Source organism: Haliotis asinina, chromosome 8 (genome assembly GCF_037392515.1).
Source record: "Haliotis asinina isolate JCU_RB_2024 chromosome 8, JCU_Hal_asi_v2, whole genome shotgun sequence".
Taxonomy (NCBI): Eukaryota; Metazoa; Mollusca; class Gastropoda; order Lepetellida; family Haliotidae; genus Haliotis; species Haliotis asinina.
Window position 1 is genome coordinate 2003288 of NC_090287.1, and position 24229 is coordinate 2027516.

At 41.5% G+C, this 24229-nt stretch overlaps 2 protein-coding genes across 5 annotated transcripts; one reads left to right on the plus strand and one right to left on the minus strand.

Annotated features, from left to right (window-relative positions):
- The first annotated feature begins 424 nt into the window (after positions 1-424).
- Positions 425-7338, plus strand: LOC137294000 (uncharacterized). Of its 4 annotated transcripts, none has more exons than XM_067824914.1 (10): positions 425-539; positions 1056-1249; positions 1729-1855; positions 2470-2559; positions 2964-3106; positions 4025-4129; positions 4372-4527; positions 5301-5459; positions 6062-6304; positions 6996-7338. In XM_067824914.1, the coding sequence occupies exons 2-10, from the start codon at positions 1058-1060 to the stop codon at positions 7068-7070; spliced, it is 1290 nt and encodes a 429-aa protein (XP_067681015.1). In that variant the 5' UTR covers positions 425-539; positions 1056-1057; the 3' UTR covers positions 7071-7338. The 4 variants fall into 4 exon arrangements, with proteins under 4 accessions (XP_067681015.1, XP_067681013.1, XP_067681012.1 ...); XM_067824912.1 differs by having other exon boundaries at positions 440-539; positions 1056-1261; XM_067824911.1 differs by having other exon boundaries at positions 461-539; positions 1056-1261; positions 2964-3118.
- A 935-nt stretch (positions 7339-8273) lies between these two features.
- LOC137293701 (mitochondrial amidoxime-reducing component 1-like) lies at positions 8274-14874 on the minus strand. Its single transcript, XM_067824406.1, has 7 exons — positions 14421-14874; positions 12850-13032; positions 12285-12459; positions 10814-10954; positions 10278-10342; positions 10037-10111; positions 8274-9164 (listed from the first exon to the last, which is right to left on the minus strand). The coding sequence occupies exons 1-7, from the start codon at positions 14648-14650 to the stop codon at positions 9053-9055; spliced, it is 981 nt and encodes a 326-aa protein (XP_067680507.1). The 5' UTR covers positions 14651-14874; the 3' UTR covers positions 8274-9052.
- Positions 14875-24229: the final 9355 nt, after the last annotated feature.

Here is a 24229-nt window from a genome sequence, read left to right on the forward strand (position 1 = left end):
CTTTCAGTATTTCAACAATATCACAGCGAGGGACACCAGAAATGGGCTTCACACAATGTCGGTAATCTAACCCGGTCCTCAGCGTGACGCGCGAACACTTTAACCACTAGGCTACCCCGCCGCCCAGGAAGCAGCAGCGGCAACAGTAGTAGTAGCCGCAGACGTAGCAGCAGCAGCAGCACCAGCAGTAGTAGTAGTAGTAGTAGTAGAAGCAGTAGAGGTGTTTAAGGCAATATGTTTCTTATATAACGGGCCGTGTTCAGATAAATATTCTTACAATTAACTGAACAAAATTACTTGTATGTAACCTTGTATACACTGTACGTTTTGAAATTTAAACAACAATATCCATGATTAAGCTTGGTTCATTGTGTCAGTTAGATTCACTTGCTTTCCACCAGTGAGACGAAACCACGGACTTATCGTGCCCAGTTTCTGCAGATGCACGTGACACATGATGTCTATAAAAGACATGAACGAACAATGGAGGGAGTCCACTCTCACAAATTTGACGGGTTGAGCTGAGAGCTACCTTTCGGGTACGTTATCACTTCCACTTGTGATCTGAACAGAAGCTATTTTGTAGGTGTATTATATCATTTTGTTTAATTGAACACTAATTCAGTGTCGTTTGTGAAATCTAATACATGGGAAAGTGCATGAAACGACCACACATGCAAGTTGTTAAGTTTGTCAACTGAAACTAGCTATGATATGAGCTTTGATAATCGTTCCTACCATAAACAGAATTGTAGGATTTACATACATTTTCCTTATTTCACAAATAGTTGGGGTTTTTTTTCAAAACATCTGTTTGTCTTGTCCGACTGTCTCGTATTAACAACATATTATTCCTTTCCCATGTGATCGTCCCACTGATTAAATGTTTAACGGAGAAGATTAGTTTAATGTTCAGCTAAACTATGTTGAAAAGACAGAGAAAATGTTTTAGACCACATATTCACATCAGCATGATTTGTCAGATGTTATTACTTTGTCTAATTATTGCCAGATAACTATGTGTATTTTAAGAAATAATGATTGTTTTATACCAGGAATGTCCGCTTTCGGGGTAATAAATCTAGACTATAATCTAGAACGGTCGGTGCAGAAACACAAGACCGGCGAAAACAGCGCAGGCGAGAACCGGGATTTTCACCAGCACAGCATGAACAACATCGTGAAGCGCAAGAAGACGGTCTTCTTCCCAGCCTCGGGGGTCTGCTCAGCTCAACACGTCCAAACGGCGGTCAGGCAACATGTAACCGAAGATCGTTTTTACTTATGTTTGCTTATGCAGAGTCCCAACGTCCTTGGTGACCGTAAACGACAGTAATCATACGGTACAATCATGGTATCAACTGATAGGTAAACAGTGGGTCTCAACTGTCGTGTTATAATGGGTCTCAGTAACTCCTGTCGGAAGATGCGGCCAAATTGATGGGATAGTGAAGTAGCCGGCTACATGACGATGGTGCGGATCGCTCACAGAATGGATCTATGGTTTGTCTGGTCCAGACCTATTCCGCTGTTATATAGCTGGAATAGTGCCGAGTGTGGACTTAAGGGAGGAGCGTAGCCTAAGTATTTATGCGATTAAGTGTCTCGAAGATCCCAATTTCGAAAAGATTTACTGATCTCAGGTTTATCAATGTAGACATGTACTTCTCAAATTTAAATCTTAGAATCTGCCACAATCAATGCAATGACGTCATTGGTGTATTTTAGGAACGCCGTGTGCTTAGCGACAACAGCAACATCTCGCACAGTACAGCAGTCGCCCCTAAACCGATGGTGCAGTGTACTGAATACCCCAAAGCTGTCAAGGCAAAGCCGGCATTTCGTGCAACTCCTGGTAAGCAGGATGTAGATTCACCTACTCCATACATATTTCCATGACATAACCCTTGTCTGTGTCGTTCCTGGATCAGGAAAACCATCAAAACAAAAACATAAGCAATGATATACTCCATTGGTCCTGGAACCCTTGTTCAAAGGTGGCAGATTCATACTGGGCCATAGCCTACTGCATACCCACCAGCCCTTAACTATAACAAGAATATCCCGTCATGGGTTACAGAGTTGTTTGCATGCATTGACCCGATCATAAACAGGCCTCCTTAAACCTCCCTTAAATCATTGTCTCGGCTAATAGTGGACATAGTGTTAACGCTGCAACGAACATAAATGTCCAAATACTATCCCATCGGGAATCGGTATCGTAGTTCAATGCAATGGCTTCTTTCACTGTTGACTATTGACACTGTCGTCATCAATTGACACAGTATGTAACATGGGTGACTGATGACACTACTACGTATGTGCAACTGTAACTTCTAGAAACTTCATCTTGAACCGACAGCAATTTGTCGAGTATAGTATATAGTATTGTATAGTATAGAGTTTCTTAATTATAGATACACGATAAACAGATGGTTCTAGTCACTCTGGCAAGCTGTTGGTTGGCAGGTAATCAAGGATGCCGGAAGGTCAGGAAGCACAGACTCAGTACCAAGAAGAAACTCTGCATCAATGGTCCAGAGCGCGTCATTCCGTTTGGTAAGACGTTCACCTTACAGTTCGTTATCTTGAGTTCTAAATTTCACATAATGAAAATAACTATATTGAACAGCAAAAGAAAGGCAAGTTCCAAAAAAATGAAATATAAGTGTTCATGATTGTCTTGACAAAAATCAGATTTGCGTTTCTTTTGCTGTCAGTATATAAGACATTTCCACTACAATACAGTATATACACTTGACCCCTTGTATAATTCCATCTAGACAGTAGCACATCTCGTCTAGTACATCTAACAGATTTTACGCGATGATCAATGGCATTTGTTTTTACGTCCATATGGAACTACAGATAGAACTGAGGTGGCGAGTTTGTCATAATTAGAATGAAGAGATTTCATTGCCCGGACTACCCAACATTAGGTTTACCAACTGTGGTATTTCCAGACGAGCCTATGGACCTTGATGATCCTGCTCTACGACTCCGCCACCTGCTGAAGACAGTTCCTGTTGGCATCAAGGATATAGACTCGGACAAGGGGGAGCTTTACAGCCCGGCCTATGCACAAGACATCATTGATTACCTGCAGGTCGGTCCGCGGGTCCGTGTTGCATCCAGGAACCTCAGGGTCCAGTCAAAGATAGGGATATTTATGGGTATTTATGGACAGTGGACCATTTGTGACACCATTCTTTGTGTCATACCACAGGATGTTTAAAGGTGGTTGGTTTTACCTGACTGGCTTGATATGAGGTAGGGTTTCCACAAATTGGAAAATATGCGTTGTACATTGCATCTTTAATCCTACACTATTTAGGGAGTCCAGTCCCACACACCAGCGCGCTCTCCAGCAGTGCCCAGCAGTGTCCGACCCGTGAAGGTCCCGGGGTAGAATAGGCGTTCAGCAACCCATGCTTGCCATAAAAGGCGACTATGCTTGTCGTAAGAGGCGACTAACGGGATCGGGTGGTCAGGCTCGCTGACTTCGTTGACACATGTCATCGGTTCCCAATTGTGCAGATCGATGCTCAAGTTGTTCATCACTGGATTGTCTGGTCCACACTCGATTATTTACAGACCGCCACCATATAGCTGGAATATTGCTGAGTGCGGCGTAACACTAAACTCACTCACTCACTCCAGCAGTGTCCAGCACCATCACCGATCTAAGCCATACAACCACAGCATATCGTCGACATTGTGCACTCGTCATAAGGCTGAGTGGGTTCAAACATAACCCCCAAACTACTAAAGTCTGTTCTTCAAATTTGAATTTGTAATGAACTTGAACTGTTTTACTGAACTTAGATTGAAATAGCTACTGGATCTACTATCTAAATGTTTATGAAAGTGCCGTGGTGGGTTTGGATAATGAGATGACCACAGGACTTATTACCACGATCGAACATGTTTGTCCTTTATTTATTCACTTAAGTTTGCAGTTTAGATCCCATTTTGTGTGTTCCCCTATTTATCACCATCAGTATAAAATTATCTTGATCTACAGGCTGTGGAAACTCGGTGGTCATTCCCGACGGACTTCTTGGAGGATCAGACTGAGGTGACGCCCAGTATGAGAGCTGTCCTAGTGGACTGGTTGATGCAGGTCCAGGTAATGTCGCGTTACATCCAACTCACTACTGCCGAGTGTAGCGTTAACCAACACTTGAATTTACTTCTCAAGAAGCCATCTACATGTTCCCAACATCCAGCAATTCCAGCCAATGGTCATTTCTGTTCGGCTTGGTTTTTAATAACGTACATACGTGGTTTTCTTTTATTGTTTTGAGTATTAATTGTACTCTGACGTTCCAAGTTGAGTCCCTTCTTGAATGATTTCCCCTACTCCACTAGTGTCATGAACGTCTCAGTGACGACACGCTGCACCTGACAGTTGCCCTCATCGACCGCTACATCTGTCACATAGTTCCGGCTATACACGAGGTTCAGCTTCTCGGCATCACCTGTGTGCTGATAGCTGCCAAGTTCGTGGAGAGATTCCCACCCGAGGTCAGTTCTTTGAACAGACGGGAAACGTCTTCCCAAATGCAACAGTAACCCTGAACACATACTGGACAAAATAACTTAGGGATATTGGTATTTTTATGATTGATATTCCATCAGTCTGTCGATGAATATAAATAGAGCATTATTCATAATATCAAAGTATTCATACATCCTTACTATTTTTGTCCAGTATATTAGTTTCTAATGCCAGCTAGTCTGTTTAGTTTCGGGACTCGTGAAGGTCCTGAGTAGAATAGATCTTCAGCAAACCATGCTTGCCACTAACGGGATCGGACGGTCAGGCTCGCTGACTTGGTTGGCACATGCCATCGGTTCCCAATTGCGCATATATCGATGATCATGTTGATCACTGGATTGTCTGGCCCTGACTTGATTATTTACAGACCGCCGCCATATAGCAGGAATATTGCCGAGTGCGGCGGAAAACTAAACTCACTCTCTTCAGTTTCGGGAATTAGCTCTGGATTATTTTAGCAAAAATCTACATTTTAACATCTTTTCGATCTCGCTTGATTTGTCTGTGTAAACTGACACTGACACGGAAAGTGAAGAGTCTCAAGTCCGGAATGTGTGTGAGCTGTGGGGACATGTTTTGTTCGTATTGGTTTAAAAGATCAAGTTTCAAAGAGCAGAATATTTAAAATGTTTGGCGACTTATTCGGGTGAGCTTTATTATCAGATTGTATCAGTCATCGTCACATCAGTGTGTGGGTCGAGTACAGGGATGTGATGTTGACGAGTATTGTTTGTTTGAGATATCAACCCTGTGCCACCTGACTGACAACACGTACACGGAGGACGAAGTGATCACCATGGAGATTCGGGTCCTCAAGACACTCAAGTTCGACCTCAATATTCCTAGTCCATTTGCCTTCCTGGACAGATTCCTGCAAGCTGAAGAAAACGATTCAAAGGTTTCCTCTTGCAATATATAGGACATAACTAATTATCTATTCACAATGTGTAACAAATATCCTAAACCACTTCATTTCCAAAGCTACGTTTCGAGTCGCATTCAAATAACACGGTGCTATGAAACTTGTTCCAATCAAATTGCATGTTTGTTTGAGAATTATTGTAATGACGTTGCCTGACTAAATCACAGGGTTGATAAATGGGGAAAGTCGGGTGATCATGGGGCCGAGGTAGCACACACACCTCGGTCTTAAGCTCCTGCTGTTAGATCGAGCGGCTTGCAGACAGTATCGTGTTAAAGCGTCACCATATTTGTTGCAAATCGATGGTATGTAAAACGTTGTCTTCGTGCCTCATGAGGGGTGAACATTGCTAGCCATTTTCCTCCGTTATGTCGTACTTCTTGCAAAATTCAATCAAATCGATCATACGCGTGAATGTATTTCTCCGACCGCTGTAACACTCTGTTCAAATCCATGAGTCATTCACAAACTAACCACTAACAATATCTCATGTCTCAATAACTCTTGAATTAGTCAGTATGGACCAAACAATCTAAACTAAACAAAGTTTGTAATCATGGGTTTGTACTTCTGCCCAGGTCTCCCATCTATGCAGATACCTTCTGGACCTGTCCCTCGTCAGTTCTGGTACCGTCAGGTTCGTGCCGTCCATGCTGGCTGCCGGATCTCTCTATCTCTCCAGGCGCATCTTCCTGTCTCTCGTGGGACAGGTGTGGTCCCCGAATCTCGCCTTTTACAGCAAATATTCGGAAAACGACCTGGTGCAGTGTGTTCGTCACCTCGACAAGCTACTGACTAAGGCACCCACTGGGAACCACAAGGTGACCCGGATAGCCGATGTGCATACATACACGTATCTACTCTTATGCTTGAGAAGAGACGGCAGAGCACTCTTGTATTTGAGATTACACGGTACAAATTATAGCACCTAGTTGAGTACATCCGGATTCGAACCCACATCCTCAGTCAGATACTTGTTGAGCGGGTTAGGTGGCTTACTTTGTGTGCTATTGATTAAGGTGCTGGCAATTCGAAACCCGTGAAGGTCCCGGGGTAGAATAGGCCTTCAACAAACCCACGCTTGCCTTAAAAGGCGACTATGCTTGTCGTAAGAGGCGACTAACAGGATCGGGTGGTCAGATTTGCTAACTTTGTTGACACATGTCATCGGTTCCCAAATGCGCAGATCGATGCTCATGCTGTTCACTGGATTGTCTGGTCCAGATTCGATTGGGTACAGACCACCACCACATAGTTGGAATACTGCTGAGTGCGACGTAAAACTAAACTCACTCACTGTCGTTTCGAATCCCGGGTTGGACTCAATACCCCAAATATAGCATGTTACGTTTGACCTATCTCTAAATGGCGTTGCGTAATGGACAGACAATATAGTCAACAGGTCTGTTTGGTCAAAGCCCTTGGTATTGATTTTGATTAAGGTTGTTTTACACGTCAAAAACTGAAAACTGCATTATTCAAAGTAGTTCATGCAATGTGAATTTGTTTCAGGCTGCTCGGAACAAGCACGCGAAATCTGACTACGGTTGCATATCGTCCAACCCCCTGATATTGCCGGTGATGTGAACACGATGACTGCGTGACTCTGGACACAAAACATAGTGCTATCTTTACAATTTGTACAGACATTCCAAATATTGATCCCTGGATCGGAATGAGACGTTCCCCCAACGCACGTTAAATACATGCACTGAGCACTTTGACCTTGAAATAAAGAAAAAAAAGTAACGCAACGAAGAAAACATAAACATTAAAAAACAATTTGAGAGTTAGGACCATTTGTACAGTTTTTTGTGCGAATTAAAAGCATTTGTATATAATTGCACACGCATCACTTTTCCGTGTTGACTTTTCTCTTCCTAATCTCTGACGGCAGGGTCCGCACTTTAGAAGCCGGGAACAACAATATAGAGAAACCTGATGGAAAACAACGTAATTTCGTTGTGCAATGTTTCGATACATATTGTTGTACCGTAGTCTAACAGGAACGGAATTCATATTTGATCCAAGAATCTATTGAATGTTGTTATCAATTAGGGTTGTCGATATCGTCCACACTCCATATTACAAGCTACCCGTGAACACCCAGGTTAGAATTAAACTTAGTAACCTATGCTTGTCGTAAGAGGCGACTAACGGGATCGGATGGTCAGGCTTGCTGACTTGGCTGATACATGCCATCGTATCTCAGTTCTAGACCGATGCTTCTGCTGTTGATCACTGGATTGTCTACAGACCGCAGCTACATAGTAGCTGTAATATTGCTGAGTGTGACGTAAATGAAATCACTGACACAGGATCAAGAGGTGCGGTAGGGTGGCTTAGTAGTTGAAGTATTGTTCGTCACGTCGAAAGCCCGGGTTCGATTCCCAACATGAGCACAATGTGTAAAACCCATTTCTGGTGTCCCACCCCCCAGCTCCCTAAAGGCCTGTATGAGTGCAGTTTGGACGAGCAGCTGATACCTGATTATATTCGTGCTTAGTTACAGGTGTAACTACACTTGAAATAATATAGCAGACAATATCCGTTTGATTTGATCACAAATGGGTATTATTACGTGCATCGGATATCCTTGGCCTTATCTGCAAAGGGACTGTTTTCATGAAGAACATCTCGCATCACTCCTTCACAAACACCCTACACCAGCGAATCCAAGCCTACACCCACTCGCAAAATACTTCCACTCCCTCCAGTCAAAGCTTCTATCATCGTGGCCTAAATGATGTTCTATGGCCATTGCTTATGTTGGTTCAAAGAAACATATCATTCACATTTTATATAGCTTGATTTATTTTTGTTCATTTCTGCAGTTGGTAAGAATAAACAAAAAAGTGAAATGTTTCTCGGGAATGGGAGCGTCGCCTTTAAAGAAAAAAATAAAGAATTTTTAATTTGCAGCGTCCCGATCATCTATTTGTCCACTATAAGAATGAGTGTCAGTAAGAACTAGTGTCACCGAATCTACAACTCACTACACATGCTTAAAAACTTTCCAAGCTGTATTTCTGAGAGAAACACATAAAAAATGTGTTCCTCCCTTGTCACTTTTTTCTATCCAAAATTAATAATAAGTCCTACCGCCCTCGTCTCTTTTCAAAAAAGGGTGCCCGAGGAACATTTCATCGTTGACAGGACAGACAACACACCCTATCTTGAAAGGGTTCAAACAAATATTGCGGGTTGGTACAAGAAAATATTGACACAATATTGATAGTGCAATAGTAAAAGTAACAAATATCCACCGAGTAAAGAATATCTTTGCAAATTTCAAACAAAACAACTTCCGTATTGGGCTTGCAGTGTTTAAATATGTTTTGTTACAATTAATCCTTTCAATCCTCATAACCATCAGAAATACAACCTTTCAGTAATCATCTCGTATTGATATCTAACATTAGATTTTTATGCTAAAAGGTTAAATTTGAAAATTACGTTTCACCATTGTTTTCTAAGCGCACGACGTGGTATTCCGTACGAACACAATGCAAATCCATGGTGTATTCTTGGCACCCGTCCATACAGGAACAGCTGGGAACCTGAGAACCCTATGCCCTGATGGCGTAGACGGGGTCACCCACCTGGACCCTGCCACCCTGGTCAAGTGCCGAGCTGATCCCGAGAATGGGCGACTTCCCAAACCGAGGAACACAGCGGATCCTGCAACAAAGAAGGTCTCATGCCTGTTGTTTTACACCGCAATCTCGTATCCCTTGTTCTCTCTAAGATTGACTTGGACGATCCTTTATACGAGAGTATGGTTATAAGGTTAAATCAATTTGAAAATGTATAAATGAATAAAAACAAATTTTTTGACTTACCTGCAGTCACAGAGTTACACTTAAAATTAGCACATAACCATGAAACACAAGTTCTATCTTTAACACTAGAGGGCGGTGGGGTAGTCTGATGATTAAAGCGTTCGCTTTACATCGGAGACCCGGGTTCGATTCTCAACATGGGTACGGTCTATAAAGCCCATTTCGTGATGCTGCTGGAATAGCTCTAAAAGCGGCGTTAAACCATACTCATTCATTCACTCTTTAACAATACAATAAAAAAAATAGGCTATAGGTCCCCCTAAACGGGTTGGTCACCATACATAGTACCAGTATAACTGTTACCTGTATGGACACCACCCCTACACATGCTATACTGTACCTAATGTTAGCCAAAAACCTTAAGTACAAATGTTCTATGATGAAAACGAGGAAAGATATGAAGATTCGATGATAGAAATGGGTTTACATACTCTCCTGTAGTACATTTGTATAAGTTAGGGGTAAGAAATAGTCCTCATAGCGGCAGGTGAGATACTGTATCATTAAATGGGGGGCACCTTGTCATCAGGCAGTATCGATGTAGCCACGACTTCCTGTCAGTTGGTGAATATGTATATACGTATATCAGGTGACGGGATCCCGTGTCCGTCCAATGCGGGCAGATACGCAGTGATATCCACTGAATGTGCCTTATCCAAGGTTTTGTCAGTTGATACGATGATACCATCTGTTATTGTGGTGTACACTCACCTCTGCAGCAGGTCTAGGGGCTTCTTATCCTTTATCCTTTGGCCGGTTTTGAAGTCAACGTTCACTTTGATGCATCTGAAACATGAGATACATTGTGTGCAAACTGTAATCTGACCATAACATTTTTACCTAAATACTTACTTTAATACAAGTAAAGTGTTAACTTTCAACTTTATCATGACCTCAGGATTTCTTGGGACCACCTGGGTTCGAATCTGCTTCTTACAGTATTATAACTTACCTCGGGGTACAGTACAGGGTTCGTAGAATGGCCTGGTTGCCGATCCTTACCGACTGCCACTCGTCCTGAAACATGACACGGTGACTCAAGGTCACAACACACAATCATGGACGTTCATTGGTCTGTATCAGTCACTCTGTCTCGCGTTCAAAGATATCCGCTGGTCAATAATCAAAGTAGTATGCCCCTTCTTAGGTGTTCGCTGGTATGTTTTCAAAGTACTTCAGTATTTTCTAGAACATGACTTAATTAAACTGTCAAGAAAAAGAAGTGGGGTCACTTTCTGTTACTCCTGACGAACTGGTTAACTAAGGGCGTTGGCGGGGACCTGATGCGCTGCCATCAGGCCTCCAATGCGACACGATTCATAGGAACCAGTTATCTTACTATGGATGTTTCCATCTGCAAGGACCAGGCACATATACGAAACGCTGGGGACAGATGATACACACTGACACTCTGTATACACCAGGTATCGGTGCTTCCTTCTCCAAGAACCAGGGGATAGACACGACACACTGAAACCGTGGACTTACTTCATCAAATGGTCTGCTTCCCTTCACTACGATGGTGGGTCTGAAGTGGTTGAGGGAGAGGGGCTGCTGCAGCTGCTGGTTCACGGCGTCCTGGGACGTCTGCGACATCAGCAGGTAGGCACAGAAGTCGCTGTAGACAGCCTGGCAGCAACAAGGAATTACAGTGTAGTACAGTGTAACACCCTACATCGTTAGCGGGGACTACTGTACTAGGAACACGTACATCAGTTGACGATAGGTATATATACTAACTATAACAGAACTGTGGTTCATAGAAAGTGATTAGAGTGAGTGAGTTTTGTTTTACGATTAGTCAGTCAGCGTCAATGGCTAGTTTTAATCCTATCGTTAGCGTTTTTCCATCTTACTCAAGACATACTCTGGGGATGTGGGGTACAAACAGCTGGCCTTGACAGAAGCAGTATGTGGGCAAGCATGTCCCTGTAAGCCGGCATTACCCATCTCTGGTTTGACAAAGGGTAGAACATCATTTCGAGCCATCATCTATCAGACTGCCTCTGGCAATGATAACTTCAGTCCTCCAATCAGCTGTTTTGCTATCCCATGAAAGTACACTTCCTAAACTGGCATAAGCGTCACTAAAATATCTCCTGGACGCATAAAGACAGAGTTGTCTAGACCTTGACACCAAAGCTGTCCAGTTCACTCCCCGACAAACATCATACTATCCCAATCTTGAATCTCATATGTTCTTTAACACCAAACTGGCGTGTCTGGCGATTAATTCCAAGCAAAACTTATCTTATTGCTGAACGTCATAGCCGGATGTTGTGACACCTCGACGGGGCCGTACAGCACAAGGATTTAAGCAGGTGTTAATGTGTCAGTTTGGTATCGATTCCTTGGATGCACAAACCAAATGATTCACTTGTGTTTTTGTCCTGCTTCAGACGACACCTCACAGATACGATATATTGTTTCGATGAAAATTCATTTCCATTGCGGCATTCGTGTAGGAATATTTACAGTGCCGCCATATAGCAGGAATATTGCTGAGTTCGGCATAAAACCAAACTCAGTCACTCATTCAAGTTGGAAGCATACCCATGACAATGTATTTAAGCTTTATTTACAATACCACAAGTGATTTTATCGGCTTATGCAAGAAAAACAATCACTGTCAGGTAGTGTAAATGTCATATTGTCTCCGGTGATGCCCCACCTGCACAACACCACCCAGTCCCTTGTTATCTACCACCCACATGGCATTACTCGGACACCTGTTATCCACCACCCACATATTACCCAGACACCCGGTATCTAACACCGACATGGCATTACTCGGACACCTGTTGTCCATAACCATACAGCATTACCCAGACCCCTGTTATCCACCACCCACACGTCATTACCCAGACCCCTGTTATCAACCACCCACACGCCAATACCCAGACACCTGTTATCAACCACTGACACGCCAATACCCAGACACATGTTATCAACCACCTACCCGGTCGCCAGCTATAGCTGGACTACCCCAGGATTTCTTCTCCTGTGTAAGATCCCGCTTCTGAAGCCCGGGGGCTGAGTGGAGGAGCCTGACCCCGTCCCTGGCCAGGTACTTGCTGAACCAGTTGGCTGCCTCATCCCCACAGTCTAGGCCCTCGAGCGTGGCGTTGCCGCTGCTGTGACGGGTAAACAAACACATTACAACAGGAGCCTAAAATGTATCTAATGTAACACACCAAATATTGGGAAGGTTGACGTCACATCCTGTTTGATGTTCACATATACCACCAGTACTACGTGGAGGACAATGGCTGTCGCACTGGGCTACGTCGTTCAACTGGTCTGGGGTCGAATCCGCAGACTGACATTATAACGAAGCTCATCTATCAGTCGGTTCGTCGGTTCGTTACTGTAAATGTTCCCACATCCCACATCAATAGTGGATGGAATGCGGAGTGGCTGTTGACAACTACAAGCTATTACACACATCACACCCGTCGTTCCTCCCACCGCACTACCCACCCGTTCACCGCGATACGTATGTACCAACTCTACCACAGTCGTACCTGCTGACAACATCAACAACTTTGCTCCTATCAACGACTGGGGACGTGGACAACGAGAGAGTCGGCATGTCCGGAGCGTCAACGATCAGCTGTCCATCCCTACACGCAGTTCTGACCAGGGCTAAAGTGGGCATCTGACTGGAGGTCAGCATGTTGTAACTGGCGTCAGTGACCACCCAGTGTCTGAAATGAGACGCAGAGTTCGATTAAACAAAGGAACACTACCCACCTCGTAGAGGCATAAAGCTAAAACACAGGTGCACCACCTATCTGGTAGAGGCATAACGCTAAAACACAGGAACACCATCTACCTGGTAGAGGCATAACGCTAAAACACAGGAACACCACCCACCTGGTAGAAGCACAAAGCTAAAACACAGGAACACCACCCACCTGGTAGAAGCACAAAGCTAAAACACAGGTACACCACCCACCTGGTGGAGGCATCTCGCTGATGTGCCCCCGATGTTCGTCCCTCCCAGAAGTAGGAGTTGACACAGACACAGCAGCTAGAGAACAGTAGCTGTGTTCACCTACGTCACATAGATTTCTGGACAGTGCTCCCCCATCGCTTATGCCCTGTCGCTATACAGCAACATATACTAGTATCACTGCTGGAAAGAGAACACGCATACATTGTCCCTGACTGCTTTCACGAGCAGTAATTTTTTTAGGTATCTTTCAATGATTAACGAAACGTATGTTTATATTTTCTACATACCTTTATGTTTATATTTGTAGTGTTTAGAATATTGCCACTGATCCTTAATGGAACGTCATGCAATAAAATATCTTATCTCATCTTCTCTTATCCTATCTTATCTTACTCGTACATATCTGGGCAATCGTGGGTTTTTCAGGGCAGTGAAACGTGTTTTAACAATATTCATAATGTGTTAACTTATGTCGCGATAATACAGGACACGTGGAGACTCTTGCATCTTTGCTCTCGCTGCGGACATGAAGGATATGACATGTCCTGTAGAGTGAGTGAGGTGGGACCATTTGGTTAGCTGCACATGGCGAACAACCTGTATTCTTCCAGTGGGGATACACACATAAGGCTTTCGTTCCACTGCTGCACAGCAGAAAATACTTATGACGCAATCCCACAAAAGCTGGTCCAAAGCTGTACTTGCAATATGGTTCTAGTTCGGGGAAATGATTAAGGATTTTACGAATGCTTTATCAACTGTATCCCTGAAGCCAGTATATCAGATTCTATGTTCACATTTAATCATATTCACAGCCCATCTGATCACATTATATGAAATCTGGAGAGAACAGTTTAACTGTATTACAATACCTTCAAATCCATTACTTTCACTGAGTATATTAACTAAAGTTGGCTAAACATGTGCATAAATATTGGTAATTAACCAACCGCTAATGTTTCCGTTGTGCTGCTATTCTTGTACTGCCAGTGAACGCTAACATCTCCATGTGGTGAAGATTACTTCCAGTGATAATGTAATGAAAATGATATTTTGCTGAACCTTGGTTCAAACTGACATCCCGACCATCTGTCCTTCAAACAGGTCATGTGGCCTTATGTATAACACTTCCCTCACCTGTCCAGAATACTATCTGCAACTTGAAGACCTAGATTCGTGCAGTATCCGCTCTCCACGTTGAAACCCCCGCAGGACTTGATCGGGTAGCAGGTTAAACTGGCCACCTCCCCAACCAATTCATAGTCTCTCCTCCTTGAACCCACAATGGCTGACAATATGTATTTGATAACCACCCCTCCGGCCAGTGTCAGGAAAACAGCGGCTGGTTGTATGTCCACGCCCGCCATGTTGGGAGTTGGGTCTATTTGTTCGGTGTGGCCCACATGTGGTACTCCTGGGTTACTTCTCCTTGGGCACTATGTCACCGCACATCAGACGGAGCTGGTTTAATATATGTTTGTGTGATATATGAAAACCACAGAGATACATTGGTGTTGTGGTGTTATGTAATGAGATCTGTATCTCTGACACGCTGTACGGACTGTCAGGTTTCTATATGAAATCTGTCACTGTAGATAATCAGTTAACCGAAATCGTAAATCAAGCCCAATCTGGGACACACGATGACAAAATGAAACAGATAAAGGCTACGTTAAGGTAAACAAAACGTGTTCTCGCAGCACCTGTTCCTCCACATACCGTCTCCGCTCTATATATGTTGTGACTTTCTGTAACTTTCTTTTGGCAAGTGGGCTTTTAGGGTAATGTTTTTTTGCTGTCCAAGATTTGTCTCCAATCGTTTGTGCTTTCCGTTTTTGGTATATGGTTCACATCTTACAAAAACATCTAAAACAAATTTCTTCAATGTGTAAGAAGGAAGTCACATTAAATAACACATTAATGTCACATTATACAGACACCCTGAATAACTTACCGTACATTTTCCACGGGATTACACCCGTGGGGATGAACGTTATAGGGAGATAAAACAGAAAACAGTGAACAGATAAAAGTGGAATTAGTAAACGAATACAGCATTCGCATGAGTCTTTTGTTTCTGCGAAATATGTTTCTATAACATTCTGAATGACGTCAGTCGATATGACTTTCTATGTGTGAGAGTCGTGATAGGTCAAAGTAAATACTGTGGTTATAGGTAACTGTCTAGATAAAGTATGGAAATCTTTCTTCTCTTCAATCTTGTCGCTGACAAAAATGCATCAAACATGTTGGAGAAATTGTCACAACAAACAGTAGGAGAAGCACTGTTGCCTGACCTTCACCATGCCCCAGCTTCAGATACAAGGTGTTATTGTATGTCTTAGTCGCGCCACACTCTAACACCTTTTTCATTATCCCAAGCAGTTGATACTTGTACACAGTTGATGGCTATAGTTGATCTATACACGTCAACACAATTGATGCCTATAGTTGATCTGTACACGTCAACACAGTTGATGCCTATAGTTGATCTGTACACGTCAACACAGTTGATGCCTATAGTTGATCTGTACACGTCAACACAGTTGATGCCTATACCTGACCTTCACCATGCCCCAGCTTCAAATACAAGGTGTTATTGTACGTCTTAGTCGCCCCACACTCTAACACCTTTTTCATTATCCCAAGCAGTTGATACTTGTACACAGTTGATGGCTATAGTTGATCTGTACACGTCAACACAGTTGATGCCTATAGTTGATCTGTACACGTCAACACAGTTGATGCCTATACCTGACCTTCACCATGCCCCAGCTTCAAATACAAGGTGTTATTGTACGTCTTAGTCGCCCCACACTCTAACACCTTTTTCATTATCCCAAGCAGTTGATACTTGTACACAGTTGATGGCTATAGTTGATCTATACACGTCAACACAGTTGATGCCTATACTTGATCTGTACACGTCAACAGAGTTGATACTGGGAGTTGGTACAGTTCAGACAAACGTCTATAACTGATTCATTTACATATGTTCAGTAGGATTTAAATTTTTACTCAGTTTGATGAGAACTTTTGAAATAAACAAACTCATTAAAATAAAAACAAACCTGAGATAGGTATCATCCTATCGGAAGGTATAATTGCTGAAACCCTGGCCATTTGAAGACAGCTTCTCGGCTATCGTGGGAGTTGAATATGCCAGTTCGTTAGGAGAATTAGCGCACCGACGTTCAGTTACTGAGTAGCATTATGATGAGGAGTATGTGGATCATATAAATGTATGACTGTCAAAAACAAGGATTGAAATGAAACCATAGTGGTTCATGCCACGGATGTTTAAAAGCTTTTGGAAAAGTGTTTTATTGTAAATGAAAATGTTTTTGGCCATCTGAATGAACACATAATACATGTAAATTTTTCGCATTACACTATCTTTGAAAACACTACTGGGGCACTTGTTTACACACATTATTCATATTGACCAAAACATCAAAGTTTCATCAAAGTTTCAGTAGGCTGTTCAAGAGCAGTGACGGAAAGACGTCCGGCATGACGTCACACCACTGTTACATCACATACAACGCTATGGAATAACTACACTCTTCCAAAGAAAAACACACAGGTGTTTACAGCAGTTCAATTCGATATATTTTGACAGCAATCGTCATTGAGACAATTCCCGTGTTTGAATCACGTTAGTCAATCAATCAATCGTTATTCAGTACTTAAACAGGCCACCGGCAGTGTAGTGTAGTACATATAATGTTTACATGAGTACATAGAAGTCATTTACAAAATCTTTTCTATTTCAAACCCTTTTCTTTAACTCCAAGCGAAATACATTGCCAGATACTGTAGCAATAATGTGGTCGTATCTGTTAATGGTGAAATCAGTTTTCTTATACTTGGATGCTGTAATAGCATGGCTTTAGCTATTTCATTCGTAGAATCGCATTAACAGGAGAGATTAGGGGGAAATATAATTCATCCTCAACACTATTCATATTACATAATTCTGTTTTCTCTTTGTATACCTGCCAGTTACGATAAATTATTTTAGGGAAGAGCAACGAAAACGAGTGAGTGCTATACGAAATTTCTCTACGTCGATTTTTACTAAATAGTCATCAAAACGTAAATCCGATTTCCACTGACTATAGCATCAACATTTTGTTGACACAAGTAATGATTCCAACCGAGACTGGAAATACATATGTTCCTTATTCGTGTAACTGATACCATGAAATCTGCATAGGACTGAACATTATCACCAGGCAGTCTGTTTTCTATAACAACTATAATCTGAGTCACCCGATTACATTTCCCATTTTCTTTATACACTTTCATCATATCATAACATCTTTTCGGAAACCTGTGACATGGCGTATGCAGTCATTTTACTCAGTACTCTGTGGTGGAATATATAAGCAACGGGAATCCGTCTCATTCTCCGTAAACCATGATTTTACATGTGATCGGTTTTACATCAAGAAACCTTGCGTACGTCTATAAATGAACTCTTTCAATACTGTCATATTGCTGTATTTCATATTTCAGAACCATGTAGAAGTATTGGACTTACATTCATATTTTAAAGAATGCATTAAAGGACATATCACCTAAAGATCTCATATTTTTACAAACTTAGACCTTTCAAGGCTTGTACTGACGCTTGTTTTGTGTTCTTGGACCAGGAAATGTTATGAGTCAAATGTGCGCCAAGGTGGTCCCTCGTATAGACCCTGAAGCAAACTTTAATCAAGATAGCCCACGCAAGTCTAGAATGTTTGGCAAGTCTAGATTTCAACAGTTTCAGGGAGAAAGTCTCAGGGCTCCTTTTCATTTCATTTTAGTTTCTTTCACTATGGCCTTTTTTCAGTACAATGTCTTCATTTCAGAGACTAGTTGTCAGTCTAACGCCATGGTACTTATAAACAGGGGGATATGTCCTCAGTGGTAGATGAGAAAGAGTGGTGGTTCAAAGCAATGTTACAGCAAATTTTGAACATTGACCAAATCCTCAACTCTTCCCACTGTTTGACCGCACACACTTGCAGTGAGTGAACTGACTTAATGCTGACAATGACGACTATACATATATGTTCATCCGTGCGTCGAATTTCAGTCATCTATGTTCAAAATCAATCGACTCATGCACACTTAAATACATTTCCTTCTTTTTGGCCTGTGCGAGAGGTTTATTTCTTGTATTTCCAGGGTATGTACATTCCTTTGAGAGGCAATATTGATTAATTACCACAGGCGTTAGTCTTGTGATAGCTGGCTCCCGAAAACCCAATCTGCTCTTGTTACCATCAACCCAAGGGTGTCTAAAATGAGAACAAAATCTGGGATTCGAACACCCACCTCAGAGACCGATGTAATAACAAATATTTTTAAAATATGTAAGCGTCACGAGTGTTACGTTACACAACCCTTCATCACACAACACAGTACCACAAATGACCGCATCCAACATTTGCAAACTTTCTGATGTACAACTATCGCGATACTGGGAAGTCACAAAAGAGTTAAAAACGTGCGCTAGAAGTGAAGTTGGATGAAATTTTTTGTGCTCACCAGAGAGATTTGAACACAGTCATACCAAGCAAACGACATCAGTTTACCTTAGTGTATGTAATTAAGAGTTACCCCCCTTTCACCAGATTTGGGTCTATATACTGTCCCTTAACGTGAAGTATGGGAATAATTTTGTGTGCGAGACAATACCTTCGTGTAACTCGTTGACTGCGTGTAGATGATCCTACGTATTCACATAGTTTAATGTGACCAATAATTAATTAATGATGAACGGTTTGAGTTAGGACAAAGTATTCATGTTTACATAATACAAGATACATGGAAGTGGGGCTGAAGGAGTCCTTGTCGTCACAGGTACTATAGATGTGTACCCAAGGTACGTTTCTGTATACAGAAATGTGCCCTAAAGACAAGATACAGAAACATACCCGGTACCCTACACGGGGAACGAGCCTAATCCAAAACCGTGTGTAGTTGTTCCTGTTCAACAGACTGCGAGTGGTATTGTGCACCATAAAATATTCGCTACTGTGTTTGCTCATGTCATATATAACGCATATTAAATCAAATCAAAAGCACCTGTATTCCGATTTTGTTCAGGTTTGTATGTGTCTACCGACAACGATCTCTTTAGCAGAAGCTGTGATTAGATGATGTCAGATAAGACAAACACTTGAGAAGGACTACCTGCACAATATGGTATTGATAAAGCTTCAAGGTTACAGCTTGTTGATGTAACCAGGTAACATTGTAACCATGTAACCATGTAACCATGTAACCCTGTGATGTGACGACGTTGCTTCGGGACCGTTGATGTGCAGTTCTGACGTCACTTCTGGTTCAAAGATTCTGCCATTTTTACCAAACTTAAGATATTTTTCGATAAATATATTTTCCACACGCTGTGCATGTTTTCAGAGTGTTGCTAAATAGCTGGAGTATTGCGGAGTGCAGCATTAAACAAAACATCAAGCATGTCTGTGAAAGGATGTATTCGCCCAGTTTAAGATGCACTGTTGCGTCGTATGTGACTGAAGCGGTCGTAATATACCCTCTGCCCCTATGTGCAACGCATGATGAGCAATACTATGTGATCTCCTGTACTAAGTATATCAAAGATAGAGAATCATTACAATCCTTAGTCCTGATCAAGAATGTGCTACACTCTGTAAAGTGAACAGTTTTTAACAATTTTCACTAACAAATTTCCAGAAACAATATCCAAAATTTGTTGTCATTTTTACAATTTTAAATGCTTTCTGTTGATTAGCATAGTCTCCTTGTACTGTTTTAAGGTCATTATACTACATATGATCGGTGAAATTGTTATAGTGTACATCATTTATATGTCAAATGTATCTTTTCTTATCTTATCCCGGCACACGAAAGCATCAAGCCGGCCTACTCTTTTCTTGCACAATAAAACACACCTGTTGAAAAAGTGTCACTTTATGAGATGGTCCAGGGGCCTAGGCTATTGAAAGGGTCGCATTACCCACAGAGCCTTCAGAGCCTTCAGAGCCTTGAACCCTTTCCCTCCACAACAACTTCACTAAAAACATAACGAACAACAACAAAGAAATAAGGAAAATACTGCTTTTCCACCTAGGTGGGTGAAAACATCCTGCCCTTCGACGTGACGAGCGAACGCTTTAAGCACTCGGCTACCTCACCATAAAGACAGAGGAATCTTGTGCAAGGCGTATCTCGTTAGGTCTGGTGGCAATGTTCACGGCCATGAATCTCACCCATAACTGATCATGGATGACACGCGTACTTACACTGTCATAGTTTTAATGGGAAGAGACACATTCTAACTGCAATCTTAATACTCTTGAAGATGGAAATGAAAGTCATAACTGGCAGGTGTTGACAGGTAAATATGTTCACAACTTGCGTCCACACAGTGCACTGAAAAGATGTGTAACGGAATTGATAGAGATGTTCTAAATCAGCTCAAGGATTCTATGTCTTTTCGTCACTTCAAGACTTCCCTTGACAAACTTATGTTTTCGCTGAACGATGGTCCTGTGCACGAGTCATATTTCTGCATACAAGCGTCAAAACATACAGGACAACGTCCTGCACAGTGTGCTGAGTCACTCGAGAACCCTGATACCGCACATTCCTAACGATTTCAGCATTAAGCAGTACTTACATCACCTGGTTAATAATTTTCTTATTTCTTAAAACTTTCTTTCCTAGCAACCTGTATTGAATAAAACGCTTTGGAGAAATGTTCGAATCAAATTCTGTCCAAGACAAGATACACAAATAAAAGATTTATTGCGCAAACGTTCTAGATCATCTGCCCAAACTATTGTACTTTATTCAGCATTCGACATACGTTTGGCAAACAACTAAACAGCTATTAAGGACCTCCAATACAATTTACACAGAAATCAAATAAATATGTTTCAAAGAACAAACTGAAACAATTTCCAGTCTACACATTTGGATCACCGTCACTGTGATCAAAATGAAGAACAGTATTTAATGCCTTGTAGTAACTATTCAGATGTAAGTGATACCTTATTTATTTACTTTCCTCTAAAAGCAGTTACTTGGGTAACTCTCCACCGCAGAAATCATTAGCCTCTATTTTACTGATATCGAATAGGATAGCGTAGAAACAACCTGCTATTATATATAGACCTTCTGAAATACCTTTAGACAGTACTAGGTCAAAGCTTGTGTACAGTTATGCTGACTTACAATGTAACTGTTTGTGCAGCCTGTTTACTATTGTCAACACGTGTGTACAGTTATGTTGACTTACAGTGTAACTGTTTATGCAGTCTGTATACTATTGTCAACATACGTGTGTACAGTTATGTTGACTTACAATGTAAATTTATGCAGTCTGTATATTATTTCACTGTTTCTACACTCAGGGTTTGTACAATCAAATTTCTTCAAGTTGTCTTTTGAATATTGTATTAAATCTGACCAGTTGGTGTTATCAGAAAGGGTATAATTCCGACACAACAGGTTCGCTAAACCTCTTCCCTTCTTTAAACAATCAGGAATTAACAGTCACTCTCTGTGGAGATGTGGCTGTGGAACTGTCTGCGTGGATGACCTTCAGGTGTAATCTTATAGACTGTATCCTGCATCACCAGTGTTTATACCAAAATACCGTCACCTGACCCTTGACAAATGACCTTCGACCTGGACCGGTTAGCACATGTTCCGTTAGGTCTAACCTTACAAATACGCGAGAGAATTTTAGCTTTCAAGAGTATCTGTTTCCACAACACACAGAGGGGGGCTGTGTGGTTGAAAAACAATAGTTCTAGAACAAACGTCAAACAATGGCAATTGGAACCTGGCAATATCGCTAAGGGAGACAATTATTGTTCAGTTTCCTTTCCTGCTGGTATTTGCAGTGTGTACCAGGTAGAAACGATAAAAGATATAAGATATATATTTATTGCATAGCCTTCCATTAGGGAACAGTGGCAATATTCTATAAACTACAAATATAAACGTAAAAGGTACAAAGATATAGAAATATTCTGAATATTTAGAACAATACATGAAATAGTGCTGTTCATCTTCAAGGACTGAACATTGAGTACAGGGACGGTCTTGCCCAAGTGTTGGTGGTCATCTTCTCCCGATACGTTGCGTGAACGTTCCATGTATAATCACTGGCAATATTGTATAAACTACATAAACCAGATATATAATAGGCCCAGAGTAACAATACATAAACTAATACAAATTTGTATAATGACATAGGACAATCTAGAGATCTTCTACTAGGGTTTGAAGTGGTTTCAGACTAACATCCAGTTTTTTACAGAAAATACGGTTCCTACATTATAATGATACAATATAATGGAAAGGAGCCCAGGAACTTTCTTAATTTTCTGAAACGGTGGCTGCTTTGGTTTGCCTTATATTGTTGATTATTCGTGGATAGATTTGTTTTAGAGTCTGTATTCAGGGTCTGTAGGTGTGATAGCAGTTTATTTGTAAGCTATTTGGTACATTATTTTTAAACAAGAGGCTAATACATCTGTGGTGGTAAGGCTTTCAGAGTAACTAATGTTAGAGCAAAGGGAACTATACTATGGAGAGTCTTACATGTGAATGTTTACAGCAAGTCGTAAATAGTGGGTGTATGGAAGTGAAAGTTAGTTTCATCTTTTTTAGGAGTTCTGTTCTGTTTTGACAAGAATCGTATGAATAAACGTCCCCGTACTTTATCTATTATAGTTCAGGGCAAAACTGTACTCTATCACACCATACATGGGGTAGAATAAACTGTATTGTTAAAATGTAATTATGTAATACTTTTCGAAATACATTATGTGAAAAACATGGGGTATACAGTGCTACAGATAAGGCGCGTGTTTGAGTATTTTATTAAATAAAAATCACATTTATTCAATTAATTACAAATCTAGGAGTCCAAGAAACGCATAAAAATCACGAACAATTAGTAGACTGACAATTAGTTCCTGAAATGAACATATTTTACTGAAAAAAGCTCTTAGCTACAAAATAATATAATGAAATGGAGCCCTGAGACCTTCTTCGTTTTCAGAAGCAAAGGGAATCTAGACTTGCCACATTTTCTAGACGTGCATGGACTTTCTTGGATATATTTGCTTCAGGGTCTGTACGACAGACTACTCAATTAGCTAAATTGGCTTGCGTATGATTCATCTTGGCGCCCAACAGCCAACAACCCAAACTCTATGCCTATATATACATATACTATTTTAGCCGAAGCCCCACCTCCCAACGAAATGAGCACGTCCAGACTGTGCATTCATGTTGCTGACCTTTGCCCTACCTAGTTACAGACCCGGCGACCGTTTCGTTATTGTTAAAATGTTACACATGTACACGTATACTTCAGAGGAAAGCGTTAAATGGCGTTGCATGTTGCATGTATTTCGCCTGTTTGTTTTTTCTAGTATTACGTATCAAACGATGTGTCTCCAGACGTGGAACAGAATATTGTGTAAGCCTGTCTGGACTTCTTGACTAGTATCGTTTGTGGTCGGATGGAGTCATGTCGCCCCAATACGGCCCTTCTAAAATATCACGAAGCTTTCACAAATACAAGCTCAAACAAACTATGTATTATCTAAAATCTAATGCATTTGAAATGTATTTAGTATTAATCAATTCGTTCCGAGCATATGATGGCTGCAGAATAAAGGTTTCTGTCGGCGTAGAAATACAGATGTATACTTTTTGATAAATGTGTTGATGTTCAATGACCACTTTCTTATCTAGATGCGCTTAGAAACAACATAATGAATCTCTTGGGCAACCTCTAACTCACCCGTCCATCGCCTAACTCACCCATCCAACCATGAAATTACCCATCCACCATGTACCTCACCCATCTACCCTCTAACCGACCCATCCACCCGCTAACTCACCCATACATGCTCTAACTCACCCATCCAACCTCTCAC